Genomic DNA, 23,895 nt, shown 5'->3' with positions numbered 1-23,895 from the left:
ATTAGGTACTGAGGGAGGGATGTGGTGGTTGATATCCCTCCTAGTTTGGCCAGGGGTAGGAGAGGTCAATGCTACTAGTGTTGAATTTAGGTTTTTTAATTTTGAAATAAATTACTTAATGTTTAGGAATTCTCTTCCAGGTGAATTTTGCAGCTGCTTTTTCCTTTCTTTTTGACCACTTTGGAGACTAAATATAAATTTAGGGGGCAGTGTTTCATGGAGATTTCCACTTCTCATTCTTAGAGGCAGTTAGAACGTTGGTAATGGTGTCATAGGGTTCTTGAAATCAAAGTCATGTCTTCTCTGTTAACAGAAATATCCAATGTCTGTTGTGCCCTCCAGAACAAAAAGGGATCAGTGAAGGATCTTTGGGAAACAGAAAAGCTCGGAGTGTAATTTTAAATTCATCAATTCTGAATTATCTTTGGCTGTCGTCAGATTTGCAGCCAAATCACCTCTCCAGCTCCTGGATTAGTGATTTTCTGTCGTGTTTTTGGTACTTAGGAAATTGTAGCTTAAAGGGTTGTGTGAAAGATGAGCAGAGACATTGTCTCACAGTTTAAGTGATCTCTGTGGTGGACTGCCTGTGCTGGAGGGGCTTCAAGGGGTTGAAAATAAAGAAGTTTGAACTGCTGTCCTGGCAGATTTATGGGGCTTGTTTTTAGAGGCTGTTCTGAGCTGGTTGTCTTAGGGTTGGGATTTCCCCCCCTTCCCTTCCTTGTCCTGGATGTCCTCCAGGAGGAAAGCTTTCATTGCCCTGTTCTTCAGGGGATAAGCAAGACAGTCTGAACTCATCCCTTCCCCTGGGGAGTCAGTAAATGGTCAGTAAAGGGATGACCAGCTGGAGAGGAGCTGATTTACTGCAGGAAGCTGATAGTAATTGCCTAGGCAAAAACCAGGAGCACTCACTAATTGAGCTGTCCCTGGACCTGCAGGAAAGACTGGAGATTGCTGGGGCTGCTGCTCACCTTCCCTTTGTGGTGATGGAGCTGGTGTAAACAGTAGGGCTTGGAAAGGGAGGTGGAGAGGAGGGATGGGCATGACTCATGGCATCATTTTGTGTTTATCAGGTGGAGCTGTGCTAAGGTTGTTCTTCATTTCATAGAGATGAGTAAGTAGGTAATGTGTGTTTCTTAATCTTCTTAGCTAATAGGAAAAGAACCCCAAAGTCATCTCCTGGGGTAAGTTAAATCCAGAGTTTCAAATGTCCACACCTTAATAGAGCAGGAAGTGCAACTGTTACTCTAAATCAAAGAAATAAAAGTAATAAATTATACCTGGAGCTTGGGGAAAAGATGTAAAATAAAGCTAAAAGGTGAGCTAAAATATTGCTGTATTTCTTAATCAGTCTTTCCTGTGGAAAGCCTATTGCATGGGCTTTTTATCCAAACAAAATTCCACTTTGTCTAGTCAACCAGTGCTCCCTGTTTTGTACGTACCTGTGCTCAAAGGAGAGGTTGGGGCATAGAAAGGTCACCTGGTACACCACTGCAACAATCTTGTCTAGACTTTATACTTGAAGATATGGAGGCTGTGACCAGTCTGTAAAGGAGGTGAACTCAAGAACAGGTGCTGGTGGGAAACTAAAAATAGGAATTAATGTAGGAGAGTTGAAGCTGTCTGTTATAAATGGTGAAAAGGAGATGCTTGTGTGCCTCTGCAGGTTCTACTTGTGCAGTCATGCATTTGCAGGGAGACTGGAGAAGGTGATCTGGGATTTTTATTTATAGTGGTGCCCAGGCAGCCTCCAGTGTGTGATATAAATGTTGGGGAATGCCAGTATATGTTGCACCCCAGAGGAAAAGAGCGGGGAGAGGGGAAACCCGAGAGAAGCTGGGCTGATGAGGTATGTACCTACTTAAATTAGTGCACTGCTGCTGGAAGGGGGGATGTAAGGCTTCAAAAATAAGTGAGACCTCCTCCCTTATAACACAACCCTCCAGGAAAGAAGTTAAAGGAGCTGAGGGTTTTCTCAGTTCTTACAGTGTCACTATACACCCACAAAAATGGGTTTTCAGAAATCTTTTCGTTTCTGGTGGATTTTGGTGAGAGCCAAGGGGAAATGGGCCACAGGGATGTTTTTTCTGAAGCAGCACTGTGTCATTGACCCACATCTTCCCTCCCCTGTGCTTCCACCCAGGGGAGGGAAGGCAAAATCAAATGAAGTTGTCTGTGATCTGTAACAGGTTTGATGCCTTCATCTTTTCTCTCTAAGAACTCGTGATCTTTTTATATTTGATTGTAGAAGTGGGCAGAGGAGTTAATACACTGTTCTGTGCTGCAGATTCTGCTGCAGAAAATAACTAGGGGTTCGTGTAGTAAGTGCTGTAAAATAGACACAGACCTGGAGATTTTTCATTTATAATTGCCTAAAATAATATACTGACAAATCATATCTCTGCAAGACAGGATCTGTGCTCTGAAGACACTGAAGCTGAAGTTCTGATGAATTCTTAGGCTGGTGGTCTTCTAACCAGATTTCCTATGCTGAGGAATTAATGTTGGAGTTCTGCAATTTCTCATATGAATCTTTAGAAGTAAGATGGCAATTCCATCATTTTTTTTTTTAATATGCATTACAAATTGTTGTTCATTATTGAATGCTGAATAGAATAGGTGTTCATTTACAGGGGAATCTTGCCAAGGTGTAATACAGTGGAAGCAAACTTGTAAAGCTTGAAAGCAGCTGTATGATATTATGTTAGATTTCAGTGTATTATAAAGTTAGAGGGGTTTTTATTTCATATTCTTTAAGAGCATCAGTCTGGTAGAGGTCAGTAATCCCATGAGGAATTTAAAACTAATCTGAAGAAAACGGTAGTTACAGAACTGAAGTTTTTAAAATAATGGTATTTTATGCTGTATTTTCATCAGAGGATAGAGGAGCTGCAAATAGTATAAATTTTTATGCTAGAAATTAGGTAGTAGTACTATGAAGTAGAAAACCTGTATTATTTCAGGTTTGATTTGAGTTTTTGGGTTTTTTTCTGTGAGAATTGGTTTATTTACAAATAAAAAAAAGCTTCTGATTTTTGTCTTTTGCCCTGGAAAAAAAAAAATTTCAAGTATTGGACTAGTTCAACTTTAGCTAATTGCATGTTCATAATGGAGCATTATGAGCATCCTTCTTTCATTTGCCTTGAAAGGGTTTTTTTTCTCATAGATTCTCTTATAGGGGAAAAGCGCTTTGAAAATTCAGTTGGTTTTATTCAAGGACTCTTAATCAATTCGTATCTTGTTTCACAAACAAGTTTTCCCTGTTTCATTTTCTTCACATCTGCAGAGAACACAGCCTTAAGTCTGCTCAGACAGGAAACCAGCTACCAATATTTGCTTTTTTTAGGCACGAGCCTTTTCTGGGCTTCATAAACTGTTGATATGAAGCCGAAATGGTGCCCTGGAAGTGCCATGTATTTTGTTGAGGGACCACCTGGCCCAGCTTAGGACAATACTGGTAAATGATGATTTTTATATTCATTTGAATGAAACCCTGTGCGATGCCAAGTTCTGCCAAATTAGAGGTGTGATTTAGAGAACAGATCCCTTTAAACTTGCCCTCAGCTACAGATGTGTTTATAAGATGTTGCTTCAGCGTGAAGTGATCCCAAGAGCCAGCAACTGAATTACTGATGACTTTATTACAATTATGGTATTGTGTTGAGTGCTCAGGTGTTTGTTTTTGTATTACTTATTGTTGTAGCTTGGTTACAGGACTTGTCTTAGATCTGTGATATTTAAGTTGTGAATAACATCCCAATAAAATTTACATTACCTTAGAAAATTTTGTTATTTTATTGAAAAACAAGCCTTTGCCTATTTAAACCATTGTTGCATCTCTTAGATATAGAGACTCTTCTACCTTTTGGAGGTAGAAATTAAAGCATATCAGAGAGGTGCTTAATGGAAAGCTTATACACATTTAATATCCTTGTACTTCACTTGTCCTTCCTTTCCTCCACAGAAAACATCTTGCATCTCAAAGCAAAGTGTGTTAACTTTGTCATACACAAAAATGCATTTAGCTTTTTAGTTCAATAGCTTGTAGTAAAAAACCCAAACCAACATCACCTTGATATTGCAATCTCTTCAATTTTTGCAAACACTGCTGAATTGAGGTTGGTAGATCTGGTCCCTGGTGCAAAACTTAATGTATCAAACTTGAGTTTGCACCAAAGGATTAGTTTGGTGTTGGGCACTAAAAAAAAGGTTAATTGTTTTACAGATCGAGTTAAATGATTTAAAACTGTTTTCTAGAAATTCTTCTAGTATGGTACCAAAGTCATGATAATAGATTTGTAAAAAATTGTTTCTCAAAGTGGTTGAACCAAAATTTGTCTTGTATTCTAATTAGTTGTATAAAATGACAGCTGTAAATACAAGTATACATCTACATGTTTGTATATTGATCCCTAAAATGTATGGTTCTCTGCATATCTGAGTCCCCAAAATGAACACTGATTTTCCCCCCCCCCAAAAAAACCACTTCAAAAGCCAAACATCGTGTTGTGCTGTGGTGTATCAATAGCTACAGATAATTATCAGATATCTGCCTCATTGTGTTATTTAAATCAAGTAACCTTAAGGAAATAATAAAGGTAAAGAATTTAAAGAAATATTAAAATGAAACTTCCATATTACACAGTGAAAGCTGGAAAATTTTGTGAAAAGTGTGGAGTGCTTAAACCTTCTATGTCTCATGTTAATATTTTTGGATCTGTACTATTTCTGAATATTGTAACAAAATGTAAAGACTGAATCATTTCTTTCCTGCCCTGGGAAAGATTGGCATCAACCTGATTTTTACCATTTAAATGTGTGTTCCTTGCCATTTTTAGATAAGCATGCAAATTTATCTTTGGTCTTACACAGCTGGCTCCTAAGGTAAAATGCCTGTCCCATAAAATAAAAGGAAGCAAAACCAATGATGCAGTAGCTGCAGTAAGGCAGAGCCATAAAAGGTGAAGCAGGCAAAATGGGGATAGGTGGTCAGCAGGGCAGATTTGAATTATTTTTTTTTAAACAAACAGAAAACCCCAAAATAAATAAATAAAAACCTGTCATTCTCAGACCTTAGTACAAAGTGTGTTCACATCTCTGTTGCTGCTCATGCCAACTGCATTTTGACTGTTTAATGTATAAAGGTGAAAAGATGTCTGTTCTTGGACATGGTTAGACATGAAGTTCTTTTTTGTAGAAGAAAAGAAAATTGTGCACAATGTTTCTAAAAGCTTTTTATTGAACTTGCCTGAGCAAAATATGAAAAATTGCACTGGGCAGGAGAGCTGCTGACAAAGGTTCTTTCTTGCCACGAAAGGCAGTGTCAAAGGAGGAAGTGTAGCCCCAGTGTTCTCCGAGCTTGGTGCGTGTTGTGAAGGAGGATCTTTATTTTTTAGTGATAATGTAAAAGCTGGTTTAGATCTCATCTGCTATTTACCACTTTTATTTTTTAGGCTGTTAGATATCTAAGTACAGTTTTCAAAGAAGAATGGAAGACCTGTCTAAAAATTCAGTGGTGATTGGGGGGAGCAGCTACGTCTCACTTGCTCTTCCGTAGAAACCTCTTGAAGCTCCGAGTTGAAACTGCTCAAAATGTCACGGGCAGGGTTAAAATTAGTAACGAGGAACTTTGCTTCAACTTGTTGTGTGTGTGTGTTCTGTTCTGCAGTGTGATGTCCAGGGTCAGAAATGCCTTATGTGGATCGTCAGAATCGCATCTGTGGTTTCCTAGACATTGAGGAAAATGAGAATAGCGGGAAGTTTCTGCGGCGGTACTTCATCCTGGACACACGGGAAGACAGCCTGGTGTGGTACATGGACAACCCACAGGTGAGGTGGTCTTGGCAGGAGTTTCCTGGTTTATATCGATTCCCACTTTTTTCCAGATTTTTTAACAATTTTGCTTAAGAAAAATGGGGTTTGGCACTAGATTATGGACCCAAAAGCTGAGCAAAAAATAAGTTGCCATAAGCAAATTAATTGTAAATCAGTTCAGTATAACCTGATGAGCCAAATCACATACATGCAGTTTTAGCACAGGTGTTTTAATTCACCTTTAGCCTTATATGGAGGTGTGTAGTTTTCCTTGCACTATGTGACTCATTTAGCTGTCTCATATTACTTTACCTATTGAAAAGCAATTCACAATCATGCCTGCAGCTGCAATCCAGCACGAATGAGGAAAGCTGGTTGTGATGGAGAGCATCCTTTAGATAAAAGCTGCTTTTACAGTGTACATGGATCCATGTGTTTTCTAGCATAGGGAAGGACAGATAATTGCTTAAGTTTTGGGTACAGAGACAGTAAAAGCACATGATCCAGGTCAGCTGGCAGCTGCCTGCCAGGAGAACATCCATGTACCATTCTGCCAGGAAGAGCAGGGATAAAATGCAGGAATCTGCTGTTCAAAGGAACCAGCAAAACCAAAATGTAAATGATGTGCAGCTTGATGAATGTGACTTGTGACTGAAGCATTTAGCAGTTCTCACTGAGGAGAAAAAGAATTGCTGGAAATAAGGGACTTCAAACATTTAATCTTAGTGACTGGTATGAAGCAGTTCTTTTTTTCAGTTGCTCCTGTGATGTAACCAGGGCACATGGACAAAACCTTGACGTGCTGTAGAAACTGCTATTTTTCAGAAGTTTTAGCACTTAATGCTATTTGCAGTGCACACCCAGGCCTAGTTCAGGCATTTGTTTAATGTTAGCATTCATGTGCAAATGAAAGGATTTCTTGCAAGAGGCAAATTGAAGCTTCTTCTTGATTTTCTCGAACTGCTTTAGTTTTGAAGAGCAGCAGAGTTTTTATAGAGTCATTATGTGAAGACCATTTTTAACCCCTGAAGTGATTGGAAAATACGTGAGATGGCCTTTGAAGTCTCTGACATAACAGATGAATGTCACTTCTTGTCCCTTCCGCCTGCCCTGGTCAAAGTACACGAGATTCCAACATCTGTTAAGGAAAAAGTATTCTTTCCGGATTTCCTGGATGCAGACCCACAAGAATCCTTTTTCCTCTAGTAAAATACATAAACCTCTGAAACAATTACAATTTGTATTGTTTCTAGCAGTCTTTCTGTTTTTAGTTGATTAACAGATGTGTGTATAATAAACAAGTAGTTTAGATCCTGTTTCAAGACTACATTGTGCATTGTCTATAAAAAGACGTAGGATTTTCTTTTTGTTTGTGGAATTATTTGCTTTTTATGCATAAACACTGCCTGTGATGTGAGAATAAACCAGTTTCACTTTGTAACATATGTGATTTGTTTCAGAATCTTCCCTCTGGATCTCCACCTGTTGGGGTCATTAAACTTACCTATATTTCAAAGGTAAGATAATGTGAGACACTTGTTGCTAAATTCTTGGTGTATCTACCACAAGCCTCAACTTCAGGCAAAATTAAATGCCACTTACTTACTATTTTTGTTTGTGTGCTATTCCTGAGTTAAAGAAGTGTTACAAACACTTCAATGGGTTCAGATTAAAATAAGAACAGATTAATTACCACGTTGTCTAGGTTTGTGTAGTGAATTTAAGCAGCAGTTCTTTGTGCAGCATAGAATTAACAGTTCTGAACTGTATATTTCAATTCTTTATGAGTATTTCAGTTCCAGTTAGCCTGGGTGAAAAGACAGGCCACTTATGAAGTGGAAAATAAGTCTTTGGGAGTGATAGTTTGAGGTGCTAATGTTCTTTAATAGACAGGACAGAAATATTTCATTACTCTCTCTACAGCCAGTTCTAAATATGTGTGAAAAAGAACTGTGAACTAAGAAAGTCTGCTTTGCCTTTTCCCCCACCCCTGACAGGGGTGCTCTATAATGTAAAAATGTCAACACCTCCCTCAAAACAGGACACCTGCTTCTCTCCTCCCCCAGCACTGACATTTTAGAGACCCCTGAAGAAAAGTGGCCATTATTCTTATGTTAATGAACCAAAATGCAAGTAAAAGTGTTATGTTTTCAGATTTCAACATTCATCTGGTAAAGAATCCTTAAATTTAAGATGTAGGGACACGTCTTAAACTGTCTTCTTACCATAGGCCGCATATCTTGAACTGAATCTTATATAGTATTTTTTTTATATCTGTATATCATTATACCTAACCAGCTTGCTGTGCTGCTAATCTTTGAATTTAGCCACTTCCAAGAGAGTAAAACTTGTGATATCTGATGTATATTTTCTATGCACAGTGACACTTATAATCTTAATTTCCCTCCCAGGTTAGCGATGCAACTAAGCTAAGGCCAAAGGCAGAGTTCTGTTTTGGTAAGTTCTTGCATGTGCTGTGTGCATCAAGTACATTCTTCAGAAACTTGAAGGAAAGATTGTGTTCTGCAAATCTGTTACTGTCTAAGCTGGTAGTGTATTTTTAAAAACCAGCTTGTATTCACTGCTTCTTATTTAGTGTGAGGGAAATGTTGGCTTCTTCACAAGGTGTTTTTGTATTTTTTCATATTGAGGAGTAAGTCAGAGCTGTTTTTCAGATGTCTGAAATTTTTGAGGCATTAATAAATGGCATGCCTGTCAGCTCTGAAGACGAGAAATTTGACTGTTTTAATCTGTTTCACTGATAAAACAGCTGATTTAGAAATACTGTCAGCCAGTGTTCTTGAGTTAAATTTCAGCCTCTGTTGCTGCATCAGAGAAAAATAGTTTGTTTGGGGCACCTTCTCTGTGAAACACTTGGTAAATCATGTGTGTAGGGCTGCAGGGGTTTTAGGCAAGTACCTGGTGTGTCAGCTCAGTGCCATCTACAGATTCCTCTGCACATGTATGTGTGGAGGGATTTGTCTTCAGCACTTGTAAAGTTGCTCTTGTCAGTTGGCCAGCTCTAAAACACCTTAATTATCCAAGTTGCTGGCTGAAAGCTTTAAATATCTCTAATCTATTAAAGCAGGTTTTATACTTTTTAAAGGAAAAATATAAATTTGTTGTCATTTTATTCAGCTACCAGGGGTTGTTGTTTCAGTCAACTCATTATACAGTTTTGTATTTTCAATTTATATTTGCATCTAATAATGTTTGTTTCAAGCCATCCACTTTGGGGAGAAAGATGATAGAAAAGCAAAAGTATCTGTTTCTGGCCTGCATTTCCTGTTAGTGGTGACTTGAAGGACTATTATGTTATAGGTAGAGCAGCAATATCTGTGCAGGTTTTAGCTGCAATGCTTCAGAATTCCAGGAGGGTTTTTTTTGTCACTGCTCACCTTAAAACCTATTTCAAGATAAGTTCTTGAAATTTGGGAGCAAACTACCCATTTTTACTGTTACACAGAAATATGTTTGTCCTTTTTGGATGAAGGATGCTGGGTGTTGCCAGTAGAGATATAAACTTATTAAAATATGCTTTCTTTGCCAAGTCACTAAAGTAAAAGAAAGATTTATGTTCTGGCTGTTTTCAAGTTGTTTGGTCTTGAGCATCATCTACTTAGTAATCAGTGCTGAGTTTTGCAGAACTAAAAAGTAAAAAATAAAACCCAGCGATCATAGTCATGTTAATGAGGTTGTCACAGTCTGTATGATGCCATTTAAGTGGAGAGCTTAAATTATTACTTGTTTTTTAGCATAAAGAAATCCTGTCAAATGGATATACATATCTTAGAGTGACTTTCTAAAAACAAATGTAGCAGAGCACTTGAATACTTCAACTGGATTTTTCATCTGAAATCAAATCTTTTCATGATGATGTTAAGTTTGCTCTTAAATGTCAGTGTTGTTAACTTTTCATACTGGTTTTTAACAGTTATGAATGCAGGGATGAGAAAATACTTTCTACAAGCCAATGATCAGCAGGACCTAGTTGAATGGGTAAATGTTCTGAACAAAGCTACCAAAATCACAGTAAGTGATTGAGTTGATACTCAGTGATGCTTTCAAATGGTGACTGTCTCAAGGTGCTTATGTGTAACCTTTGCCTCCAGTTTTTATCACCACAAACAAGTCATGGCTCTGCTTTCCAAGACTTAAAGAAACTCCCCCTGAATTTGAGTTTATTTTACTTTTTGGAAATCGGACAAAAATGTGATTGATTATATTTTTAATTACAGCATAGGATGTTTTCTAATAATTTAAAATAACTTGTGCACATTTAATATTGATTGAAATATCTAGAAGACACTTGCAAGCAATTAAAAGATACACATACTTCTGCATGTTGTCAAAATTTAGTATTTCCTAAAGTATCACTAAAATATTGAGCAAACACATCATGCCAAGTTCCAAAGGCTCTCTCCTGATTTCAGGTAACATCCATGCAAAGAAACATTAGTGGTTCCTCTGGAAGATGTTAAATTATTCTATTATTTTCTGGTTTTGGGCCAGGACAACTCTTGTTATGACAGAAAACCCCACGTGTTACCTCAGTCTTTTCAGGAGGCAGAAGTTATGGTTTTGTTTTCTCTCCAGTTTTGGGGAAGTGATGACGATGAACAGTTTTGAGAGCATACCCTGGCAGAGAAGGAGTTCTGAGCATTGGTGCACATATTTGTATTTGTTGTCAGTAACTTTCTCATTTTTAGGTTATCTAAGGAGTTGTTTGCTTTGTTTTGAAGTAGCCATTTCTTTGGAGTTATAAAAACATTGCTGCTAATGATAAATAAAAAACCCTCAGAAATGAAAAGCTTTTTCACGAGGAGGACACACCACAACCAGGCTTGAGTTGTTTCCAGTTCAAGAAACAGGGTGAATAAATAAATAAATAATTGCGTCAATTTAAAATATAGTCTCAACACTGATTACCCTGTGTTTAACTTGCATTTTTACATGGCTGGTGAAATCATCAGTATTCTGTCTTTGAAGGAACAAGCCTTTGAACTGTTAATCTGTTCACAGCTTATTTAGTACGGCCAATTATTTAATCAAATAATTAAGCTAATTCAATTATTCATTTTCACATGAGCATTACTTGCTGTAGACTGTAGTCCTCCAAGATTCGTTGCATATTTTAGTGCTCTTGAGTGCTGATAATTTGGGAATGACTATGAGCCTCTGCAGCCCAGCACATCGTGTACCTGTGCCTGAGTGCTGTTGGAAAATGCCTCCGTGTGAGGAGGGGGTCGTGGGGTTGGTCTGCAGCATTTTGAGCAGGAGTTTGTGGCAGCTGGAGCACTTGCCCATAAAGCTGTAGCTACAAGCCCTGTGCACTAGGGAGTGCCTTGTCCCTCAGTGCCAGACTTGGCTGGGAATGGAGTCACTCCCTTCACCTCAGGGAGTCACCAGAGGAGGGGACAGTGGAAGTGAGAGGATGAAGCTGCTGAGTGTCACCGTTGCTCAGCCAGCCCAGCTGTCCTGGGCTGACATTTGGGCTCCCAGGACTGTTTGTACTTCTTTGCAGGCTGCTTTTTTTGCAAAATAAGCAGTCCTGGGCATAGGAACTGGAGTCACAGCAGAATGTAAAGTAGCTTCGTTTTTTTGTCTGGATCAGTTCAATTTCAAGATTTCAACGTGCCACAGTCTTGGATGATATTTCACTGTGTAAAGACAATTTGTGTGTCCTTTATTTCTGAATGACTTTGGGTGTCTTCTGTAAATACCCAAGCAGGTTGCTGGCTGGGATATTTGTATGTGAGACTTGATCTCTTCAAATTTACTATATTAATATTAGGGGTGTAAGGAGATTATGAATAAGAATGTCTTAGTTAGCCAGTTAGTACATTTCTTAGGTTAAAGAATTTTACTTCCTGTATGAACTCAGAAATCTGAGTAAACATTTTAGATCAAAACACTTACTGGGGAAATGAAATTCCCATGAAGTTTTGATTTAGCTCCACATTTGAGATAATTATCTAATAGTTAATGATAGTTAGAAATAGGTAGGTAGGGTCATTTTGGACAGAATTTAGCAATATATGGAGGATTAATGGGGGCAGCACATGCAGCCTTCATGCCAAGTACCTGTGATGACAAATGTCACACTGGTCAGACAACCCGTGTGACAAAGGGCACTGAGATGTTTCCAGTATAAAGCACTTATAACTAGAACTGAAAGCAACTGAAAAATTAAGAACCAGTTCTTCTACAAAACAGCAGTGCTTCTTGAATATCAAGTGTAGAACTTATGGCAAAGCTTGCAGTTGATTTCATCCAGTGAAATGTCTTTCTTGGCACCAGTTTTCTGAGCACTAAACCATGGCCATTATGACAAATTTTCGTGTAAGCTATTTCTGACCTTTTTCAATTGGAGAACATTTGTTAAATCCTGCTGAAGACAAATGCAGAATTCTCGAGAAATGCTTTGGGCTTTTTTAGGTCTTCATAAAACTTATGTCAGCTGTCACATTCCACTTCCAGGTACCAAAGCAGTCAGATCCTCTGTGTCAAATGGATAATGCAAATCGTCAAGCTGAAAGCCCAGGTGGAAAGAAGCAAGTCTCTTACAGGACAGAAATTGTTGGTGGTGTTCCCATCATTACACCTACCCAGGTAACACCCTTCAAACAAGTTTTATTTGATAGAGGAAGCTGTGTTTTACAGTGTTATGTACCACAGTATAGCTGTCAGCTTCTCCTCTTGCTCAGAGGCCTCTCAGTTGTCTCTGGAAATCGGTTAAAATATTTTGTCCTTTAAAATTGGGAATGGGATTTATGAGCATGGGATGATACAATTATTTCCTATTATAACTAGTATAGTTATTCTTTGATCTTTAGAATAAAACTTGAGTATTTTTCACTTTCCTGCTTTATTCTAGAAAGAAGAAGTCAGTGAGTGCAGTGAAGGGGCTGACAGGAATTATTTGAAGCGGTCACAAAGTCACCTTCCTTATTTTGCTGCTAAGCACCCCCCAGATAATGCTATTATCAAAGCTGGTTACTGTGTGAAACAAGGAGCAGTGGTAAGTGTGGGAGATCAGTGTGTTTCAATAATCAAGAGCAATGGTCCTAAGGTGGTAGTTGTACTGATCAAGTAGATGATTAAATAAAAACCCACACAGTTACCAGTAACATTACTACTACTGACAATACTTAGGATGGCTAAAGATAAAACTTATCCTCCTCTAGCATTTGATTTATGTCTGTTTTACTTCTTTTCATGACTTTCTTCAGTGTTATGTTGTTGAAGATGTTTTAGAGAGGCAAAGTGTGTGCACAGACTTTCACATTATGGTTAGTGCATGCAACTGGGAACTCTCTTCTACAGTTATGTAGAGATTCTTATTTTGCTTCTTAAAAACCTCTAAATTAAGGCAGAAGTTCAATGCAGGCCTTCAAAATCACTGAAATGTTTGCAAAAAGCTGACTTTTCAGTTCAGAGGAAGAACTGTACAACTTCTCAGGCTGGTTGACACAAGTGGAACTATTCACATGATGCCTTGCTAAAAGAAGGAATTGGTAGTTCAGATTAAGCAAGATATGCATCTTTGAGTTCTCAGACTCATTTTATCTTGAATTATGAAGCTTCTTTTTGTAATACTCCCTATTTAGTTAAAAATAAACTAGAAACCTGTAATGTGTTGTCTATTAATATTCCCTCCAGGATATTTGTGCTGCTGAGTTTCTACAGTTTGAATAAATCTTATAATAGTAAATAGTAGCTTCCAGATTTTTTAATTATTGCAATTTAAAAAAAAAAATTGAGCAGAGCCTTGCATAATTATTTTGGGGACACTATATATATATATCCACATCACACATACAAAAAATGAAATTTATAATTATTATAAATTATAATAAATACATTTTAAATTAATAAATATAAATAAATTAATTATACCGTATCATATGTTATGAATATAAATGAGAATTATATCGTTCAATATATGCAAAATATATGACATGTAAGTATATTTTATGTATAAAATGTAGAAATATTTATTTCTTTTCCTTTAACAGATGAAGAACTGGAAGAGAAGATACTTTCAGCTAGATGAAAACACAATAGGATACTTCAAGTCTGAACTGGTAAGTTTCCAACCATGTGTTATTTTTCCAGTGATAGTTGCAAGAAAATCTAAATAAATGTGCTTGTATTTGAAAAATGTGCTGTGCTGTGCTTGTTCCTGCAACTCCTAAGTTTGTACTGTAATAAACCAAAAAATAGGGCAACTGTAAACTTGTACTTCAGTCTGTTTGGGAACCCATCTGTAGGGCACTGGAGAACAGTAACAGGATATACTCTACAATCACCCTGATTTTTGTATTAGTAGCTTATGTCACTTTTCACTCACAGATAATTAATTGTGTTCTTGAAATAGCAAATCATTATGGGAGAGACAAAACTGTAACCTGGCAATTCTTAATTTAAAGGTAGAATGACAAGGTGTTTTATCATAGCAATTATGGGATCTTTTCCCACACACTTGTTTTCACCAGAGCAGCCAAGACAGGCAAAAAACACTGATTTTCTGTTCAGCAGCAACTCTTGCAGAGTTTGTTTCAGTTCCATGACCTTTCTTCCCACTCATCACTCTCGTTTTGACCACATGATAAATGCCTTCAGACTTCATTTAAAAATTAGGTGACTGGTTCTGCAGACAATCTGTTTTACCAAAAAAGGAATCCCACACTTAATAAGGGTAGGAAAACCTGTGCCTAAGGAATGAAGTCTGCATTGTACAGTATTGTAAATTGAGTTTGCAGGCCAAACATAAGATGTAAAATGTCAAGAACCCAAATTTCAGGCTGTTACTGAAGTGAACTTTGGCTCCCCTCTTAATGAGGGTGTATCCAACAGCAGCAGGAGTTTGATCTTGCATCATTACCTTTGTTAAGCTGTCAGCATAACAATTCTGACTCATTGCCTATAATAAACCCTCTATTTTTATTTAAAAAACAAATCTGAGTGCAGGTGGCTCACAAACAAATTCTCAGTGAAGAATTGTACTGTGTGAGAGAATACTAGATGGTAGAAATGCCTACACTTCCAGTGTTTCATCATGCTCCTTGAGCAACATAAAATCTGGTAGTATCCTCTGTTCTTCAGGTTAATATTCCCTTGCTGCAGCCTGAGGAAGGTGCTGGGCTGACCAGCTGCCAGACAACAGTGAATTGGATCCTGCTTCACAATTTGTACTGAAATCAGGGTTTTTTTTTCCATTTTAAGAGAGTCATCCCTTTTCAGGGAAGTAAATACTGAATATGTAGAGAATATAGTGTCCTTTTATCATATTATAGTGGTTAATCAGAGAATTCCATGGTTAGGAAACTTAATCATGATAATGTTTCATATAATTGGAGGTCATATTCAGATAATGTAGCACCAGACTTCTAGTTCTGGAGAATTTCTTTCAGTTGGACTTAGTTCCCAGCAGCTGCAGTCTCCAGTCCACTGTGGCTTGCACTGGAAGTTTGTCCTGACATCCAGCCTGCTCACCCTGGTTTGATGAAGAGCCCACATCAGCCAGGTGGAGCACAGTGGAATACAGGCAATATGAGGCTCAGGAAATGGTAATTTCTGAGCTGAGTCTTTCCCTGTAACAGGTGTCTGTACTGCAGAGATGATCTTGCCGTTCACTCTTGATGTATTACTCTGAAAATTCATTGTAGGGGATGAGTGAATCTAAGAACAACAGAGAGAGGATGAGAGGAGCAAAAGATTGAATTTTAAACTCTCTACATTTGATCTGCTGTAGAAACAAGTGATCTAAGGAAAACTGATATTTGAGGATGGTTATATTTGAGTGACATTCGCTGTTTGCTGTAACAACAAAAATCTCTTCAGTATCTGTAATAGGAATGGTAGAGAAAGTCATTCCAGAGCTACAGCTTTTGTTTTGTCTGGAAGTTGTAGCCAGCTGAAGTAGTCCATTGTACCACTGCTTAAAGAAAACACATTAGGAGGTAAAATAAGATGTTTGTTTGTGGTTTACTGCAACAACCACCAGAAAATAATAGTATGTGTGACATTATGCTGTCATGGCAAAAGTGAAAGTATTTCTGTTTGAATGGTCTCACTTTTTTTCCTGTTGTGTGAAACTTAAACATTTATTTTTGTTATGATAACAAATTTTCTTATATTTTAAGAATAGCTGCACTTTTACAGATGTTGTAGGATTAGTTTCTTTGTATTATTTTTAATTGTATTAAATACAGAATACAATTAATCTTGCTTAAAGCCATGTCATGCAGTATAATTAATAAAGCATCTTCTATGTTAGCATTTCATAGCAAATGAATATAATGACAATTTTACTGAAATAAGCTGCTTGAGGCAGGTTCAATTTTCTGACCTGGTTAGGGGAAGAGGACAGGGGTGGTTGTCTCCATGATGGTATGGAATTAATGTTTTGGGGTTTTTTCACTTCTTGATTTGTCCTCCTCTTCATTGCAAGTGCCATGGTTAGTTTAATACTTGCAAAAGCAAACTAAATTTTGGTTGACACCACCTTTTGCATAAGTGACTGCCTTGAAAATCTCAGTTATGTAAGTCTGCTGTCCTGACCTCTGGCTTTCTGACTCCGTTCTAGCTGTTAGGTATACTCTGCTGTAATATGTTTGCCTTTTTATTTTTCCAGGAAAAGGAACCTCTCAGGGTTATACCACTTAAGGAGGTCCATAAAGTTCAGGAATGCAAACAAAGGTGAGGAGAGAAGCACAGATGCCATTACATGGAATGTAATTCCCTGCTTTGTCATGGCCAGACTGCCCCTTGGAGAACTGTTTAATAACTTCAGTTGATGTGTGCATGTGGGATGGTCTCTCTTTATGGGACAGGACCCGTTTTTGTGCATAAATCTGGTTTTAAGGGCTCTATATTAGTGTGTGTTTCCAACTTGTAACATTCAGTAGGATGTAAATGTGCTGGACAAGGGCAGAACAAAGGAATATCATGGAATCATGAGTTAGAGATGCAAGGGGGCTGTTTGATCTGAATCAGCAATTTTAGGAGTCTCTATTCTGCTTATATAATCTGTAAACCTTTAGAGGACATTAACTCACATCAGATGTCTGAATCTGGATGAGAACACTCTTTATCCTGCTGTTTCCCTCCCACCAAATGCCAATATGTTAAGGAATAATTGCCTTTGCAGTAGTCATGATGGATGTTGAATTTTTTTTTTTACCAGGCTACTGCTTAGGACTAATACTTTGCAAAGACATAACAAAATATAAGTGAGAAATTCTACAGAAACTTGACAAGAAGAGTAAATATTTTTAAACTTATTATATGATTTAGAATGTTCTGATTAGAAATATATGTAGTAGCATGCATGCCACTGATAAAATGAAGTGTCTTAAGGCTAAAATTAGCAGAAAACCAATAGTAGAGTGATCAAGAGATGCAAGAGTCAGACAACAAATACTCTGATTCTCTGCCCATCCTAGAATCTTGTTAAAATACAGTGGGAAAGTTGTACTTGCTTTTGATGTATTTTTGTATTTAATTTACAGTGATATAATGATGAGAGACAATCTCTTTGAAATCGTAACAACTTCTCGAACCTTTTATGTACAGGTAATTTCTTCTTGTAAACTTGGGGCAAAACCAAGAGACTGACATAGTTAAATACAGCTTTGAAACAGAAGTGCTTCTGTACTTTAACTGTGCCACGATTTTCAGGGGGAAGGTGATATTCAGTATGTTTTATTTATTGTTTTATATAACTATATAAATGTAATAGTAAATTCAGGGTAAGAACTTCAAAAATGTCCGGGTTAAGAAAGAGAATTTCCAATGGCTTTGAATAACAGAGTGAAGCAGGGTTAGGCTGCTGTTCTGGTGCAGATGGTTGGGACACTGGGAAAGCTGAGTTGTGTTGACCATGCCGTGTGTGCTGTTTGCTGCAGGCTGACAGTCCCGAGGACATGCACAGTTGGATAAAGGCAATTTCCGGGGCCATTGTAGCACAGCGGGGACCTGGGAGATCAGCAGCTTCCGTATGTCACCCTGCACCTCACAGAAGATGTGATTAGTTGATGTTCACTTGTGCACATTAAGTTCTGACTGTTTTTTTTTTCCCTTTTGCCTTTCCTCTCTCCTGTCCTATAGTAACGTAGCCTCTTTGCATGAACTTTTATACAGACTGGCATAAAATACTCAATGTTTTTAGTTGAGCCCTTGGCTTAGTCCTACCTGTATGTGACTTTCTGTGCATTGTTTGTCTTGAACCTGTAGATAGTGCAAGTGCTAACCTAGAAAAGTTCCTCTGAGTTCAATGTGATCTTTGTCACTACTACTAGTTTGGAAGTTAAATTGAAACTTTCTAATGCCTCTCAGGTGTTCCTGCTAGTTGCTGCATTTTGCAATCAAATGATAATATCCTAATTTGTTTTTAACAACTCTCACTACTAAATTATCATTCTCCATTATTGATAGTTTACTGTATTTGCAGATGTAGATTCAAGTTTAAAGTAACTAACAGATTTCTGCTTGCATGAGTTAGTTTTTGCTGTTGGAAATGTAATGAGAACAGCATCTCCCAGTACTGAACTGAGGCACTGTGACAAAGCTTAGTATTTCTGAAGCCAACATTTCATGCCTACTTGCATTTAAACCATATTAGATGTTCAGTACAAAGTACAAAATAACTTGTGATGAGTAGTGAAGGTTACCATGGTGTCACAGTGTCTCCAAGTGTGTCCAGATTTAGGACATGGAATACTTTACAGTTCAGATGTTGCATGCTACGGTTTTCATTTTCTGGCTCTGGGATATTTTGTAATAAGCTGAATATATCATTACCCCCATAAGCTGATATACAATAATTTAAATCTGGCTTTTGACTACTTTTGCACTGATACTGTGTTTCTGGTAACTCAGTCTAAGCTCTCAGCTGTGTTTCTGGGAGCTGCTTCATGCTTTTACATAAAACCTCCCGTTACAAATTCCGTTCCGTTTTGGGGGGAATGAAAATACGCAGTTAACTTTTTCCTGGTGTATGCTTTTTTTAATTTTTTTATTTTTTTTTAATGTGGGGCTAACTGAGCAATGTAGCTATGACTGTCTGCATCACTTCTTGTTCCCTCTGTTCTCTTCTTTCCCCAAGTCCAGGTTACTCTAATCTTAGCTTTGCACTGTGTTCCAGATGCGGCAGGCCAGAAGGCTGTCGAATCCTTGTATACAGAGGTATACATCAAGAACTGGTGAATGCAGCACGTATGTGGGCTCTCATGTAAACTCGCCTTCTTCACAGAGGGCTACGACTAGAGACTAATTTGCACTGTAAAAAAAAAGCTAAAAATAACCCTACCTTGTTGTCATTACCATTACTGAAAACTAACTCGTCAATAATATCGTTCACTCGCAGGTTTGCACTGGTTTTTTTCATGCTTTTAAATGAATTGAAAGCTAAAAACGGCAAAACCACTGCTTACACTTCAAAGTGTGCTAAACATTTAAATGTAAGTGATCTGGTGTCACTGCAGTAGCAAAGTACTAAAGCTGATTTGCATGAGAGTTCATATTTCCATTTTACTTTACCTTTGTTTCGAAACTGCGCAAAGGCGAGGTGGAGTCGAAGCTGCCCACAGACTAATCCAGATGCGTGCACACAAAACATGCACCTTGTAACTCCAGTGTTTGGGAGGATCATATTGTAGCCTGATTTGCATGGCTTTGTAAGTCCCTGCATGAAATTATTAGCTCAAACATAGAAGCTTTGTAACCTATAATCGATACACTGTCCAAAGCAGTGCAACTTAGGAGCAGTACAGCAGCACGGCTTCTTAACTGTGTAATTACAGCCAGTGTGGGTAGTAAAATCTGAGTATCCTTCAGGCCAGATTAGCAAAAAGTCATAGAGATGTTTCTTAACATCCCTTTTGTCCCATTTGTTGGACTAAAATTATTAATAATAAGAAGGATAGTAGGTAAATCACTGAACTATATGTTCTCTTAAAGAAATGTTTTTTCTTAAAGTGGAGTATCCTCAGGTAAAGGCAATGGAATAATGAAATTAAATAAGGCAGTGTAAATAATGTGAAATACTTCAGTGAAACTGAACACAAAACTGAAGTCCCAAAACAGTTGCACAGCTCCACCCAATAATATTTAGTTCATTTATAAGAAGAAATAATGGTAGTACTTGGCAGAATCCATTAGGATTAAATTTATGAATTTATGTGGTAACATTCTAAGAAAAACTACTGTATTTCAATTAGTACGTGCATCTTGGACACACATCTGGGATGGGGTTTTTTTGCTAACAAATGTGCTTGAAAAATGCCTTGATTTGTGTATGCCCATGGGTTGGCAGACTCCTGTAGTTCCTGGACTAACCCTGGTGATGGCAGAAGTGGCAGCAGCTGCAGCTCCTGATGCACACACAGTTCACTGCATTGTCACACAGCATTTGGATCACAGCATGTAAAACTGGATCCAGCAGTGCTCAGGGATTTGAGACATCCCTGCAGAACTGATAGATAATGCTGCCCAACCTGAGGAACTCCTGGTTCTGGAGATACAACTGTAGGTTGGGCAGGCTGCCCTAAAATATCTAAAATGGCACTTTGTGCCTGTGTTTTAGACAATTAAATCACACCTAGGTAGTCTGGGATCTCATTTCTATCAGTAGGTAAATGGTGGAAGATTATTTTCAGTTATTTAAAGGTCAACAGACTGGCAGTTAACAATGATAAACACAAGACAATAACCTGACAATTGGAGGGAATAGCTTAAAGATCAGTTTCTTTTCTAGGTCCATTAGCTCTGGAAATTGTTACACAGTCTTGATAGCATAAAATAGATACTATTTTTGTTTGGTCCCTGGAAGAAATTGGGGATGTGGTTACCCCAAGAAGAGGGAACAGTAAAATGTGCATTACTCCAGGATTTGGGATACAAGTACTTGATTTATATGAAAAGGTTTGAATACACTTTTCTCCTGGAAAGATGTCTCTTGCAGTGGCCTTTGAAGTGTTTATCTTCAAAAGCTTACTTAACACCTTAGTAAAATAAGGAGCCTCAATTTGCTGGATATATTACAAAGTCTAAAGAGCTGCTGTGCTTGATTTAAGAAATTTAATGCCTTTAAATGAAGAAACTGGTGTTGCTGTCACATCCTGCTGTGAGCTCACATGTAGTAATACACCTCCTGGAGAAAGCACCTGCCTCCTGCTGCCGTGGCTGATGCTTCGCTTTGTGTTATTTTCTGTCTCGACTTTTTTGTTTTGTTTTGTTTCGTTTCTGAGAATTGAAATCTGAAACTGCATCTTTCCAACACGAGGTCAGTGGCTTCATCTGACACGTTTTCTTCTCTTCCAGGAGCATCCCGAGTCTTGTTCCGAACCCAACCATGCTGTCCGTCCTGCCGGCCCAGCCTCAGCCTCCTCACATTCCAGCCCTCTGGTCCCAGCCCCTCACGCCAAACCCCCTGCCTTGGAGAAGCGAGGATTTCACGAGTCTTTTACCAAGACCAGGCCAGGGAGCTACAAGATCCAGGCTATCGCTCCAAGAGAATCAACTTCCAAAGTGACTGACCGGGGCCCCTGGGAACCCCGGAGTAAAAATGGCACTCAGGAACAGGATCCTGGCCTTGTGGATCTGGATGATGCAAGCCTTCCAGTTAGTGATGTGTAGGGATTGGAAGTGTTTGGAGAATGATCCATTTGTTCGGTCCTCTAATTTCCTTGCTCGGACTTGGAACCAAAGAAAATTATAGGAAATGAGAACAAAAAACCGGAACACTGATGTTATATATATGTGTGTGTGTGTTTGTGGGCACACACGTGTATATATAATGTGTTTGTATTTTGCCTTTTAGCTGAGGGTCAGAAATGGACCTTAGGCGTTTTCTCAAAGCCTGATAGTAAATCACTTACTAGGGAGGGGCCAAACTGCACAATTTAGAAAAAAACCAACCCAAAACACATTAAAAAAAAAAAAAGTACTTCTGCAAGTAAGCAAAGTACCAGCAATTTTTAATTCCCAATCTGGCAAATTTACTAAATTTGCAACTAATGCTATATTGTGGAGAGCTTATTGCCAACAAATGTGATTATTTAATTTCAGTAAGATTTTAGGCATAAATGAGAATTGTTTCTCTCCATGACTGTCAGATACCAGGAAATGCACAAAATGTTTCTTCAGTTCTTTAGTATCAGCAGTGTCAACTGATTTGTTATCAGAACAGGAATTCTGAACTCCCTTGGAATTCTAGTTATGGTGCTGTAAAATTTCCACTAAAATAATATTTTGAATAGTCAACCTATTTTTGATGCACTCCTAAAGGTGGGTTATAACTTTTTGCACATTTGGATTTCAATGGACTGCATGTAGTGATGTTTTGGAGGGGGGGAGAAGAGAAATCGGACTTTGGAATTTGGACACTTTAGATCTTTTGAACTAAGTAGGGTTTGTGTTACATTAGGCTTTGCAGCAATTATGTTTTTCTTAAATGTTTAAATGTATCATTTACTGTTTTGAGAGTGGTTTCCTTACCAGTGCTTTGTGAACAGTTCTTGTTTCTGTATTGATCAGTGGAAGACCTCGTTGTTTAGTTTTGTTGTTATTGGTACTGAACTGTTCCTAGTCCTGCAATCGTGGCCTATAACTTTTGGTGCACTAATAATCTGAAGTGCCTGTGTTTTCTCTCACGCTGTTGAAACACTTTTTTGAGTTAGTTAAGTACACAAACCATTCCCGATGGTTTTGAGCATTGGCTTGGAGTTGCTCTGGATAGCATAGTTTGAAACAGCTATTTAAAATAGGAGGCTTATGTTAGGGATACCAGTGTTCTGGTATTGCACCCACTGGCTGTGCAATATGTGTGTGTTTTAAAAAGTGAGTATTTGTTGTGTGTGTACACTGTGTTATGGGGCATCCGTGATGCGAGTGAGGAGAACCTTTACATTTCAAGTATTGGATTAGATGGTGTGTACTTTTCATCATTTTTGAGGAAATGTTTGCTTTACTCAAACCCCCCCCCAAATATCTCGTGCTGCTGCTTACTGTGATTCAGATTGTCCAGCTTTGCAATACCTTTTTTGTCTACTGGAACCTGAGATACATATCATTCAAGTCCATCTTCTCTCCGACTTCCAAACTGACTTCCTGCTTGAGAGATATGGATGGCATTACCACAGCAATTTGTTGATCCCAGGATAGAATAATTGGTGTCATATAAGAATGGAATATAGTTAATTTCAAAACCTTAAATTATATCAGCACCTTCTTTTTGTTTTTTTATTTTATCCATAAGCTAACTAACCACTGTGTTAAGGCAGTGGTATCTGTAAATTACTGGTTTTGTTTGACTCTTTAGATATATGTGAAAACTAGCACAGAATTGGAAGTTACTGTAAATGTCTGTACTAGTATTGTAGGTTTTAATTTCTATAAAGATAAAACAATAGCTCTTTAAAAGCTTATTTTTTCACAAGTACATTCTGTGTGGAAGACACTTTGCATTGAAATATTTTTACTGTAGTCTAACATCTGAATTCACTTGCTCTGGTACAGCTTTCACACTGCATGGTCATTTTAATATATTTTGGTATTGGCAATTTTAAACATTGGGTGGAGGTAAAGCAGCTCCATTATGGGACTTTTTAAAAGAGGGAAAAAGAAAAAAAAGAGAAAAAAGAAAAGAACTACTGATGTAGTTCGGTAGCATAGCAAAATATTTGTGGTTGGTAATTGTCAGGGTCTCCTATTTATCAGTACTTTTATAAATCTATGAAAATTGTTAAATTATTTTAGAAACAGTGCTGTAAATATGTCACATTTAAATTGTCAATAAATCAGTTTGGGTAACTTAAAATAACATCTGGCTGAGTTTCTTTGCACCACGTTAAATGTTTTACCAGAATAATATATTCCTTTTCAGCATGTAAGAGATCAGTTTATCTTTTATCCAGCTGTAACATCTTTTTAATCCTTCAAATCTGATCGGGTTGTGCAGCCTAAGAAAGAAGGTGAACAGAATGAGCTGGTTTTCTTTTGCTGTTCTGTTTCTTCTGTGGAAGTTTTATGTGTTATGCAGAGGGTATCGATCAGCAAAGGAAGGGGAGATGCATAATA

General features: G+C 37.8%; 1 protein-coding gene across 7 annotated transcripts in view; it reads left to right on the top strand.

Moving 5' to 3' along the window:
* Nucleotides 1-23,635, top strand: part of PLEKHA1 (pleckstrin homology domain containing A1) — a 32,567-nt gene extending 8,932 nt beyond the window's left edge. For 2 of the 7 annotated variants that reach the window (XM_027705638.1, XM_027705637.1), the window contains exons 2-13: nt 5,666-5,826; nt 7,272-7,328; nt 8,223-8,268; nt 9,746-9,843; nt 12,292-12,423; nt 12,689-12,832; nt 13,830-13,898; nt 16,451-16,515; nt 17,328-17,391; nt 17,724-17,813; nt 18,928-19,002; nt 21,139-23,635. In XM_027705638.1, the coding sequence (XP_027561439.1) occupies nt 5,686-5,826; nt 7,272-7,328; nt 8,223-8,268; nt 9,746-9,843; nt 12,292-12,423; nt 12,689-12,832; nt 13,830-13,898; nt 16,451-16,515; nt 17,328-17,391; nt 17,724-17,813; nt 18,928-19,002; nt 21,139-21,453 (1,296 nt within the window). In that variant the 5' untranslated portion in view covers nt 5,666-5,685 and the 3' untranslated portion in view covers nt 21,454-23,635. Of the gene's footprint in view, nt 1-1,827; nt 1,847-5,665; nt 5,827-7,271; nt 7,329-8,222; nt 8,269-9,745; nt 9,844-12,291; nt 12,424-12,688; nt 12,833-13,829; nt 13,899-16,450; nt 16,516-17,327; nt 17,392-17,723; nt 17,814-18,927; nt 19,033-21,138 lie in introns of those variants that run through there. The other 5 variants (XM_027705639.1, XM_027705643.1, XM_027705641.1 and 2 more) reach the window with 5 other exon arrangements.
* The last annotated feature ends 260 nt before the right edge of the window (nt 23,636-23,895 follow it).

Source organism: Neopelma chrysocephalum, unplaced genomic scaffold (genome assembly GCF_003984885.1).
Source record: "Neopelma chrysocephalum unplaced genomic scaffold, ASM398488v2 Primary Assembly neopelma1_347, whole genome shotgun sequence".
Taxonomy (NCBI): domain Eukaryota; kingdom Metazoa; phylum Chordata; class Aves; order Passeriformes; family Pipridae; genus Neopelma; species Neopelma chrysocephalum.
Note: the sequence above shows the minus strand (reverse complement) of the source record. Positions and strands in the feature narration are given on the sequence as shown.